General features: G+C 36.9%; 1 protein-coding gene across 1 annotated transcript in view; it reads right to left on the reverse strand.

Moving 5' to 3' along the window:
* SNX7 (sorting nexin 7) overlaps positions 1-12,614 on the reverse strand; it is a 29,023-nt gene that overhangs the window by 3,391 nt on the left and 13,018 nt on the right. Inside the window, exons 7-8 of the mRNA XM_066192385.1 lie at positions 10,352-10,438; positions 4,822-4,974 (exon numbers count right to left, since the gene is read on the reverse strand). Of these exons, the coding sequence (XP_066048482.1) occupies positions 4,822-4,974; positions 10,352-10,438 (240 nt within the window). The remainder of the gene's footprint in view (positions 1-4,821; positions 4,975-10,351; positions 10,439-12,614) is intronic.

Here is a 12,614-nt window from a genome sequence, read left to right on the forward strand (position 1 = left end):
ACTCGTAAAAGCCCAATGGAAAACATAAAAAAGCCTAAATACACAAAATGAAATAGCAAGAACTTAAATAAGGCTACTTTACTTAAAATACTCTGCTTACTGCTAGAGGACACGTATCTATTCTGCAACATCATTCTTAGAAAAAGAAGCAAAAAAGTTTTTCATATAGTACGATTGCATATATAATGAAAAAGGACATATAAAAATCAAAGACGTAGTAAGGATGCTAGCAGAAGCAGTGTGTCACATGCCATGTGTGTTCCAGTTCCCAGTTATCCGTGGCTGATACCTTAAAAGTAGCACTTATGATGGCATTTTTTGGAGTGGAATCTGAAAATGAAGTCCTGTTTGTGTCTGAGAGAAACAGAAAATATTTTCATGATTTCTGTGTGCAGGGAAACAAAAACTAGACTGGACAGAATTAGTAATTCCCACTCTAAAAAAGGTCTTCCCAAAATTATTTTAAAAAAATTTGTAAAGGCTGAAGTGAATGAGATGGATCTTCCTTTGAAGTGACGTGCACAGGGACAAACAGGCTCAGATGGGGGAGCTTTTGAGTATCTCATGAAGTTTGGTAGCTGAACTCCCAGCCATGGCTAAGTTAGGATGTGATCAACACTCCGGAGCAGCCAACTTTCTGCTACATGACCAAATGAGTGCTTAAATGCAGTCATTTAAATACAGAGGCCGCTAGGGCAAATAACAAATATCAGCTATTTTTCTACAGCTTTTACAAGACTGAGAGCTACATAAGGGCTTTGGAGTTAGAGGGAAGTTGCTGTAATGGAGAACAAGTATTGTTTTTCCCTAATGAATCTTTTGGATCAATTTATGCCTGTACAACAATGTAAGTCACAGAAATAAACTAAATTGTGCTTGAAATATTTAAGAAAATCAAGAAATTATTTATATTTTTAAAAAATAGTAAGGTGCATCAATACCAACAAGGCTCTGACTATATCAAAGGCAACTGATTATCTGATTAAGATGCAAGGGTTTAACAGCATTAATTTCACATGTGATAAATAAAATCAAATGCTATGCTTTAAAATAAAGGTTCATCCATGCTCAAAAAAACCCCCGCATTCTTTCAATGCCAAAACTATCACCCCAGATTAGGAAAAAACACCAACCTGTCGGCATTTCCTGGAGTACCCAACAAGCAGTGGAAACCCAAACTCTGGTGTATTTGCTGGATTTACAATGTCTAACTAGTCTTTGGGTTGGGCTGTAAAACCTAGCCACCTATTCTGGTGGTTTTCCTGAAAAGAATAGGTTTCCAAAATTCTTTGGTATATATATACTAGCTATACTAAACACATGAGAAAAAAAGGAGAAATTTAGCATATGTTTAATTGCTTCTGCTCTTGGAAGCCAGAGTTCAACAGTGCCTGGTTTGGTTCTGCTAGTCTGCAGCAGCAACACCTCAAATCTGCCAGCTAAATAACACTGCCAGCACCACCACTAACTCTGTATCCTGCTTTGGGTTTAGTAATGCTGCATCTTTAGAATATCTGCTTCTAAATTAATGAAAATATTCATGGTGACAATCGGTTTCTCAGATGAAAGCTCCACCCTGTGGACAGTTTGTGATTCCAGCTGTTTGGCCAATACCTCTTTTGGACAAAGCTGTTGGACAATGGTGTCATGAAAAGGAATAAAATAAATGCTACAGTGTTAACATATGCTAAATCAATGCTGTTTACTTCAGAAACAGGAGTAAATTTATGAACTTTTAAAAATTAAAACCTTTTTGTATTGTTTCAGAAAGTCCTCCTTATTTTAGCAATGCATTTACTGTGATTGTTAGTACAATATATTTTTGGATTTAAGACTTTGTGAAATACAGAGAGACTTAAGGATGTATTCAACTCTTTTCCAGAAGAAAGGAAGTACAGAACTGTATGAACTACTGAGACCAGCTACAGGAATACCAAATGATTGGTCAATCATGGTAATTCTTGGCTCCTAAATGACTTTAAATATATTATAACAAAGCTTGCACATTATCACTTGAAAGCTTTTGTTTTCATAGGCCTGCACAGGAGCACCCCATAAATCTGCAACACTGGGCTTTTTTTATTCATTTTTTGTTACCACAGCATTGAGAGACACAAAACAGCTGTAGAAACAAAGGAACACTTCATAGTCAACTATAATAAATGCAGATAGCCAATGAACTGGAAGACTACAGGAATAACTCAAATTTGTGAATCTGGAGAAATGTAATTACAGGTAACACTTTAGAGTAACACTTAATTAATGTGAACATTCATTCAGCTTAAGGAAGAGATCCTCTTTTATGCTAGCTAAGTGATGATTGACAAGAAGACAGCAGAATCCTTAGGCAACTACAATTAAGGAAAAACCTAAACAAATGTAAGGTCATATTCTTTGCCCAAACTGTGACAAATATGAAATGACATTTTAGAAATTCTAGTGTACTTTGACAGGATGCTATGTTGTTTTTGACCACACTGGCTTGGACATTATACAGTTTGGAAGGACTTCACTCCACAGCAGCAGCCATCAGAAAATACAAAATGCCTGTCTCTCATTACTCTGTGGTTCCCAAAATTTAAGGGATGCAGAGAAAGACCGTGAACAGAAATTACTCCTTCTTTGGTTGTGTGCCTGGGAAATGCAGTCAGCAAACGGAATAATGAGAAGAACAGTGAAATGCTGCTGTAGAGAACAGGACACTGCTCATGGAGAGGCAAGAATAGTTAAACGGAGGGGTGGGGGAAGCTGTGGAAAGGATGAGAAGCAGGTAGTCACTAAGTTAGAAAGCAGGAGATGATTTTTCATAGCAGCTGGAGAGAAGAACTGGGCAACTGAATCATATTCATAGCACCCATGGTGCCTAGGAAAATGCACAGAACATGCTTTGGGCAAGAGAAAAGGCAGGAAAACAACATGAGGAATGTTACAGCAAGAAAAGGCTTAGTAAGCATCAAATGGTGCATCAAAAGTCTGAATGAGTAACTTCCAACATGCAAAAGAACGCTAATGAAGCAAGTAATAATTGAACAAGTGAAAAACACTGTAACAGACACCGTGTTTGTGCATGAGTTTAATGAGTCAGACTCAAACTATTACATTTAAGGTTGGATTCTCTTTCCTACTGAAACCATAAAAATAATATTCTGATTCTCAGGTTTTTGAGATTCCCTTCCTGAAGCTTCCTTCACTCCCAAACAGCAGGAGCAGATGCCAGAGCTTCTTTTCCTGCAGCTTTCAGGAGTACACACTTGTAGTTTGAGATACACGGGCCTCTGACAGTAATCAGTAATCACTTCTCTAATAATTAACCATCACCATTAAGCACAGGTCTTAAATAAACATATTTTAGGTCAAAACTCCCAACCAAAATATTAAACTTATCAAGTTCTTCTGAATATCAGGATTAGATAATGATTTTCTGATAAAACAGAAAGAAATTGGTAAGTGCTCACTTTGCAAACAAGGAGTGATACAGTTAGCACAGTGTTGCTTATTATTGCAACTGCTGTAGTAAGGTAAGATGGTTTTTCTAAAATGTAGATCTACAAAGATGTAACAGCAAAACCATTTAATGAATATTTCAATATTCAAGAAAAGCACCAACAAAAGACTGTGCCTCAGCAAAAACTGATTTGCCTGGTATTTCAGAGGCTATTTAAGAAGAATCTCTGGCAGTTACAGAGACAGCAGAATAATTTTCTGCAGTTTGTGGCTTAAGAGTAGTAATTTAATGTACCATGTGAATTTCGGTGTTCTGAATTAAACTTCTAATTCAGCAAAAAGCATTTCTAGACATGAAAAAAACCAAATAATTATTTTTATATTTTACCTAATCATTCACGAAGAAAATATTCTAATACATTCAGCATTGCTTTAACATACATATTGCTGCTATAGAAGTCAGAGACCATCAATAAATGAAGACAATGTTAGAGGATGCCAAAAGCTTGCTGCTTGATTTCTGAAAATATTTTGATCTTAATATGTAACAACAGATTGTCAATGTCCATGCATCTCACATACTGCATGTTAATTAATTAGACTTGATGATCAAGAGCTCTGTCTTTTCAATTATGTTTTAACAAAATGATTTGTAAAATCAGAGCACTGCCATTGGCTAACAGGCTCAGACTACAGGACTGAAGTTACAGATACCAAAATATATCTCTGAAAATGACTAATTTATGATTAATAGATGGCTCAGTGCATTTCAGTTTTTTTTTCCCAAAAGTACAGAGAAATTATTTTAAAAACTTCAAGACATCTGGGATATTTTCAAAATGCACTTTTCAATCAAGATTGTGTTCCCCATGAGGAAACTTCAAAGAATGCTTAATGGATTTTGTTATATGTTTTCAAATTCTCCTCCCTAGCATATATTCTTGGAAATTCTTACCAAGAAAATTACCTGTGGCATTTGAGCTGAAAATAAAAATCTGATGGAATCACACTGAAAGGTTTTCCTCATACTGGTCTGAGCCTTCCAGAGGGCTTCTTCATGCTCTCACAGCAAAATGTTTCCAAACTGAAATATAGCAGCTGACATTGAACTGAAAATCATGCTCCAAGTTGTTGTGGTTAGTAAAACAAGAGTGCCCTCTGTCGATGATGAACTCAGGATCAATGACTTACGCACAATAAAATATATTCTGTTTGAATTATGTCAAATTAAGGATAACTGCCTCACTATTCCCACAGAAACTGATTCCCAAGTTACCAAATTTTTAAATAAAATAGAAAAACTCCTTTCACAGAGAACCCATGGACTTCTTCACTGAAATAATGCAAAAAACCCATTTTTGTGAGAAAGAGTTTTACCTCTTCATAATAACGGAGATTGTTCTCAGCCACATTAGTGAATGTTGATCTCATATCCCACTGCATGTTCTGCTTCCACCTGTCCCAATCTGCTTTCAGAGCATTATTGGCACGTTCAACTTTGTCTTCAAGTTTCCCAATCTCTTCTGAGAACTAAATATTAATTGTAAACATTAAAAAGTATTAGGAAAATTACCATTTCCGAAATTATTGAAATCAACTGACTGTAGTGGAGATGAAGAGAATTGCAGAACCAAAGCTGGTATTTAACTTAAAAAAAATATAGTCTTTCCTCAGGGATAAATTAAAAATTAATTCTTAATTAATAACTCACTAAAATTTCTGAAATATTAATAACAGAAAATATAGACCAAAATTAAAGTGTTCCTGGAGGTATTTTTATTTACTGAGAAGTTAAAGACTCTGGCATCTCTTCACTACCTCTTGAATTAATGCATCCAAAAAGAAATATATAGAGGGCTTTCCTGAAGCAGAATCAATTGTACAAATTAGATTTGGCCAGAAAAACTGAGAAAATCCTGACAGAATCTTTGATAACAGGAGAAAACAGAATGGGGAGAAGACAGCAGAAATCAAAATCACAAACTTTCTGATTTCTTGCCTGTCACATTACCATCTTTTCTTGTGGAACTGTGTGTGACCATATGAGAGAAAAAGAAATACAGAAGCAGAGAAAGAAATGAAATGAAAGGACTTCTACAGACAAGAAACTCTTTCACAGCAATCCAGGACCCAGAACCTTGAGGGCTACTGTACATTACTTGCTTCTAATTACTGCAGATGCACAAACTGACTTGCCAGCTAATGGGAGTAAGTGGACAGCAGCCCCGTTTCATGAGTTTTTCTGGTCTTTTCAGTAATTTGGTTACCTATCATCATTTACTAATCAGCTGTGTCTGTTCTGGCTGGCACCAGGTCACAGAACGAGGCACATCTCTGTGGCTACAGTGCAAAATCATCTGCTGCAGAGATGGGACTGCAGAGCCACAGTCTGCAGCAGGAGGGAGGGCAGGCACAAACACCACCAAAATAAAGAACCTCAAGCAGGAAAACTTAATTCCTCAAATTGTTTCCATTGACACTCAGGCTCCAACTCAGGCTCTTAAATTCTGCCATAAAGCAAATAGTTTCTTCCTCCTACCACAAACCTGTGTAAAGTTGGATAGCTACCTTTGCTTTCTGCAGAGCTGGTGTTTTCATTGATAGGAAGCTTAGGATTCCAGGACTAACTTCCAGGATTTTAAAGGAATGCTTACACTCCTAGTAGAACACAGAAAGGTCAGAACTCAGAGCAAGACATGGAAATTCTAGGTGCACAGCCTCCAGCTTGGACCACACAGGGGAGAACAGTGATTCGAGTGCAACAGCAGAGATGCTGCTATCAGACACAAACTGAATCGTTAAACACTGCCTGAAACAGTCATGGAACCTGGATCCCTTCAGCTCTTAAAGAAGCAAAGAACTCATTAGCTAGTAACATTGAAAATTTCATCTGAATCAATGTTATCCACAGTCAATAATAAACAGTTTTAGTTAGATTTGATTTCTGCACTTATTTTCTTTGCCACACTTCTAGATTAATAAAATACTGATTATTAATGAGGAACAAAATAAAAAAAATTTTTTTTCTACTTTACTGAAAATCCCAAGTTCAGTTATCTGGCCAGACCACTAATCAAGCTACAGACAAGGGTAATTTCAACTACTAACACTGCATTCAAAATGAAAAGGTTAATCCAAAGTTTAAATGTGGGGGAATTACCTTTAAAGGAATTACAGACAACTGGATTTGGTATTTTGACCATGTTCCATGCTAATTGCCTTTCCTTCAAATACCAAAAAATGAATGCACACAGAATACTGAAAATGATGACATTTTAAAGATGATTTAGAGTAGGAAAGGCAGTTGAATCCATTCTCTGCTTTTGAAAAAAAAAAAGTTCCTATATGGGAATGCACTAGTCTACACACATAAAGAACTTGTCTGACTTACAAGTCCTGGCTGCAGCAGCTTCCCCCTCCCCCGTCCTTTATAACTTTGTAATTTTAAGTAAGTTGTTTTGCAGTTTGTTTTTGTCTAGCCTTTCCTAGGAACTATGAATTTCTTCCATACCGTAGTCAGAGCATGATATGGACAGGTAGACTCTGTTATACAACTCTGCCTGGATATGCCATTTAAACAGCCCACTCTAAAGCCCCAAAGAAACCATGTGTTGTATGTATTAAGACAACGGTTGGACTTGAAGTCTAAAGGCAGCATTATGCCACATGTCACCAAGTAGAGACGTCCAAGGTCTACTTTTTCAAAACTGAAAAAAAAATCAATGCTACTCCCTTTAGCTACCATAACAGCAAAAATGAAAAGAAGAATGTCTTGGACTAAACAAAAGTATCAACCTAGTGTGTTCCTCATTTACAAGGTGTAAATTGTTACAATTGATCCTGCAAATTAAACAGGATTCTGAACCCATTTTCTTACACTGATCTCACTGAGGCAGCCAGTGTGAGAAATGAAATCTCCCACCAGTGATGGCCAGAGGCCAGCACAGCACTAATCAGACATGGGACCAGAGCACAGGAAGGTGGGAGCCAGGCATTGCTAGGGCAGAGTAATACCAGATTTGGACTGTGTGACTGTAGCCAAAGACAACCGGCCTAACATCCAAATTGCATGGTAAGTGACACAGCATTTTACACTATCTCACTATGCAAAACAGCACGAATTTCTATCTGCTACATGAATTAATCCTACAGCTTGGTGATGCTAACCCCTTTTTAGCCTGGAGTTAAAACACAAAATATATTCAGAATGTAACAGATTCAGCATCTCATCTCTTTACTACTCAGTTTCAAGCCTGAACACTAGAATCCCTAAATTGGCATTTAATGCTTATCTCGCTCTGTCAGAGCACATTTATACAAACCTTTTTTCAGAATTATTATCAGCCCTAGTGACAAAGACTAAAACTGTTAAAAATGCCCAAACCATAGAGGGATGCACTAGCATTGCTGTGTAACCTTGAGGATGGAGTGTGGTAGTCATGGAGCAGCATATCCCACCATCTTTACAGCCACAGCACTGAAGGTAAGAAATATCTACATAAGAAGGAGGGTACCCAAGTCCTGCCCAATCTCTCTGTCAAGAGCCTGCATCCAAAATCCCAGTCTGCCTCCTTTGTGGACCAGATTTTGGAGTAGAAACCAAGGTTTTGGCTTTTGTAGCAGCACCACAAGCAGCTTTCTAACACAGCTCAAGAAAACGTTTTTTTTTTTTCCCCAACCAATGATTCTAACGTCCCATAATGTTTAATTTGCAATTCCAGCCTATTTCATCTGCACTGACCTTAGGGATGTTTTGTATTCTTCTGCTGTACAACCCTGTATTTGTTAAATCATTTGATGTTTGCCATGACCAATGCTAAATATCTCACAGCCTTTTATCAGCTCTAATGACAGTCTGAGACTCCTTATCTGTGGTGGAAATGTACTTCAAATGAGATTAGGGTTCATGCCACTCATTGTCAGCAAAATTTCTGGCAACTAGATTGCACTGACAAGTTCAATCTGACATCTATGAGATCATTAGAAGCTACAGGAGTTCTGCTTAGGAAAAGATATGTGCAAATACACCCAGACTTGGTGCCTAACACCCGTTCCAACAGCATACTTGTGTTATGACCACCTTTTGTTATGAAATGTCTGGTTAGAAGTGTCATAAAAATATTTCAACACATAATAAAAATGAAAACATATTTAAAAAAATTACAAAGAAAATATTCAAGTCACTTGAATGGTTAAAAATAACAGTACACCATTCTGTTGCCAAACTATCCTTACTAGAAAAAGGCCTCAGCTTCTAATTAAGAAAAAGTCTTCAGGATACAGCTGCCACTCAATTAGAGAACACAGGATTTTATTATCAGATTAGACTAACAGACATCTGTTTTACTCTCTTCTGAGACTGCAAGGAGAACTAGGCTTTCAAAAACAGGATTCTCTGAAATTAGTAAGAAATAGAGGGTTTGGAAAGATAAAGCAAAGATCTGAACACCCAGGTATTCAAGAGTGTCCAAAGCCTTTACCAAACTGTAAATGCAGATATGGAAACATATACACAGTGAAAAAAATAAGTTTGGGCAAACCGATTTCAAAATCCTCCTGGAAGCAGTACAAACATCTCAAGATGGAGTAAACCATTGTCAATATCAAATCAACATGGTATGATCAATACTATGCTAAAATAAAAATATTCCTTTTTTATTTGTAACAGTTCAGGAAAAGGGAGTGCATGCATGTTGTCTGAGAACTCCATCAGATTTTAACAGAAATGCATCCTGAAAAGATGGCACGTCCTGCCAGGCTGTGGTGTCTTTTCTACAGTAAACAAGTCTGGCTGCTAAACAAGCTGTATGGAGCTGAATTTGTCACTGAATGCACCTGCCACGGCTACCCAACTCCCAGCCTAGGGGGCTGCTCCAACTCACCATCCTCTCTGCATTTTATAAGAGCTTCAGGCTTTAAACTAAGGAAAATGGACAGGAGAAACAGCAAAGAAAGTAGAAAAACAAAAACAAATTACAGAACACAAAGGCAGTAAGTAAACAGAATTTCTGCTTCAGGAAAAAAAAAACCCAAAACCAGAGATACTTACTTAATGTCCCACTGGAATACACAGAGGCAAATTATTATACAATATACCATAGCCATTGTAGATATCAGAGATCAGCAATATATTCTCATTTATTCATCTCTGTGCCAAAAAAATCAAATGAAAATATGCATTTCAAGTGCCATAAAGTATCTAAACAGCTCATCTTTACATGGAAGCTAATTACAAGAAGCCTAATAAAAAGTGTCTGAAATGTTAAGGATTTTCTCCTTTGATGTACTAAAAAATTATTAGTAATTTTTACATTTTACATTACTTGCACTGCATATCAAAAATCTAAAAAATGCGAGTTCTCATCCCAGAAGTTGTTTTTAATTGGCTGCTGAGCTTTGCTGCTGGTTTTGGGGATGCCTGTCCCCATGGGGTACCAGTTCCAGTCTGACTTCACTAGAATGAACAAAGGGTTCATACTGGAAGCAAAAATAATATCCCTGTGCCAATTAGAAAAAAACAGAAACCTGAAAGAACAGAATGCAGAACATTTTAGTTTAAATAAGTTTAATGAACAGCTTTGCTGATTCTAATCACCTCCTCTACCTCTCTACATCAATGAAGCAGCAGCTACAAGAGCACTGCAGCAACTGTTACATTCCTTTATCTCCAAGTGTGGAAGCAGAGAGAAAAGCTACAACTAAGCTGTGGTACAGTCTGTGTTGGCAAAGACCAGGGGTGGCCCCCCATGACCAGCCACTGAAGTGCTGCTTTTCTCACGATGGCTTTGCCTGGCACAAAGAGCCATCGGAGGTGTGGAGACAGCACCCAGCCCCAGCAGGTGGCCTCACCACACCTCCTGCTGTTACAGTAACGCCTGGAACAGTCTGGCCTTCTGAAAATACTCACCAGATCCTTTTCTGTTTTTTTATTGGCTAAAGCATCAACTTTGGAATCCAGCTCGCCTTGAATTTGGTCTCTCCTTTTCAAAACACCCTTAGTATGGAAGAGGGAAAAAAAAAAATTAAAAAAAAAAAAGAAGTTAACTGCACCAAATTTTAGCCCTTTCAGAAAACCATCAAACAACTTGGCTATTTGATAAACATGATCACAGAATTATACCATATTATAATTTTGACACGATATATTTTTATTAAAAAAAAAAAACTAAAATTGTTATGATTTATTTTTCCATACCTGTATTTTATCTTACAGGTGCATCTTTTCAATGATCTTACTAAATCCACAGCCAGTGCCACAAGAATCTGCCATACACAGTGTCATTGCCAGTTGTATGAGCAGAACTGCTACAGCAGTTTACTTAGTATCAGCTTAACTTACTATGTATTTATTTAAAAACAGCAACATGAGTGTCATGAACAGAAGTATCTTCTTTGAGTAAAATTTACAATATAAAGTAGAATGACTAGAAATGGTATACAAGGCATTATTGAAATTGTAACTTTAACCTGTAATATTAATTTCTAAGTGCCAAATAGAGTTCTGGCAAATCAGAAAAAAAAAACAAACAAACAAAAAACAAACAGGAAAAGCAGATCAAGGTATCATAGGAATGATAGTTTTTCTACCATTAATATATGTGCTTATTTTCAGCATATGTAATTTTTATCTCCTTTGAAACTATCTTATTAAGTATTGGGTTTTTAGCAGATTGTCAAAAAATATTAGAAAGGGAAAGGAATATTACTTGTTAAGCTACAAAACAGAAACAGTATTACAGATTAAATTTCCATTTCTAATGCTCATTTGCTCTGAGATCTCAATGAAGCCTTACAAATGTCTCTTTGTCCTAGCTTCCTCATCTGTAAATGCACACTCAGGTATGCTTATCTTGCAGGAGTGTTGCAAGGCTTTAGTCTTTTTGAAAAAAAATCTGAAGCAGGACATATATTATTACAAATCTCAAAACCTTCTTTTACATTCCCTTGCCACAACTGGTTTTACTGCTTCTTCTACAGAGATGTTCAGTATTCACCTCTAGCACAGGGCATGTTGAAACAGCACAGGGCACAAGCAGCTCTACCTCCTCCAGCTCTCTAATTTGACTGAGTTCTCTCTGAAATCTTGACACTTTATCAAACATGATAGAATAATTTAAGAGCTTAATTTTCAAATAATTTCTCAATGTTTCTTTTTGAACAGGTAAGCACTATAAAGATTGGTAGACCTGACTTTGGGTATTTCTGAGTGATAGATTAGCAATATAGACGAATGCTCATCAATACCTTGGAATCTTTTGGTTAGATAGATACAGAAAATGTTTAGCTGGAAGCACAGAAGCAAAACAAATGTCTGGAACAGTTTTTCCTCATAATACAAATTTTTTCTCTTTTTTCCTATTTCTTTTGCCTCTTTTAAAACTTTCAATGACTGTTTGGCAACATTTATCACACATACACTTTAAATTACAAGATAAAACCAATTAATTTAATATTAACGTGCTACATCTATAGACAAGTGCTGACTTCTAAAGGCAAACAAAGGCACTATATTTTTTAAACATATTATTATACTTTTACAGGTTTTTGTATAATACTTAATGGTACCTTGCCACAAAACCCACAAATAATTCTATGTGGACCCATAACTAATTAATGCTGTAATTTCTACCCTGAGGGACAGCAGATTCGTGCTGTGGGTCAGTTAGGAAGGGGTTGGTCCAGATGTAAATACTTTAGGTATGAATTCAACTCTTTTCCCAGTTACAGGCTGAACTCTCAACACTGGAAAACACAAAGATTGTATTATTTTGATCACACTTTGTTCTGCACATTTGCATGTGATCTTGCCAGCACTGCACTAAGGTCCCTGCGATGCGGGGTTAAACACACCTCTGAAAGGCTTACTACTGGGTAACTTCCACAGGGTATTTTTATTTTAGTGACTAGTATTACCCTCTCCAAAGTGCAAGAGGGAAATAAGCAGTAAGTAAAATAAAAAATCTATGGTCAATGAAGGGAAAGGAATGTATGTGGAAGAGGAATGAGGCACTGAAGGAAGATTTCTCCCCTGGACAGGATCTCATGGCAGCCTAATACTGTGCTGCAAGTGCTGCATCAAGAGAGCTACAAGCAGAAAAAAAATGCAGTGGGCAACACTAAGGTGTGCAGGAAGAGCCGTGTAGTCATCTTGGGGCTTGTCCCCAGAAATC

This window comes from Chamaea fasciata, unplaced genomic scaffold (genome assembly GCF_029207755.1).
Source record: "Chamaea fasciata isolate MVZ Bird 193981 ecotype frontalis unplaced genomic scaffold, bChaFas1.0.hap1 SCAF_10, whole genome shotgun sequence".
In the NCBI taxonomy this organism is placed as follows: Eukaryota; Metazoa; Chordata; class Aves; order Passeriformes; family Sylviidae; genus Chamaea; species Chamaea fasciata.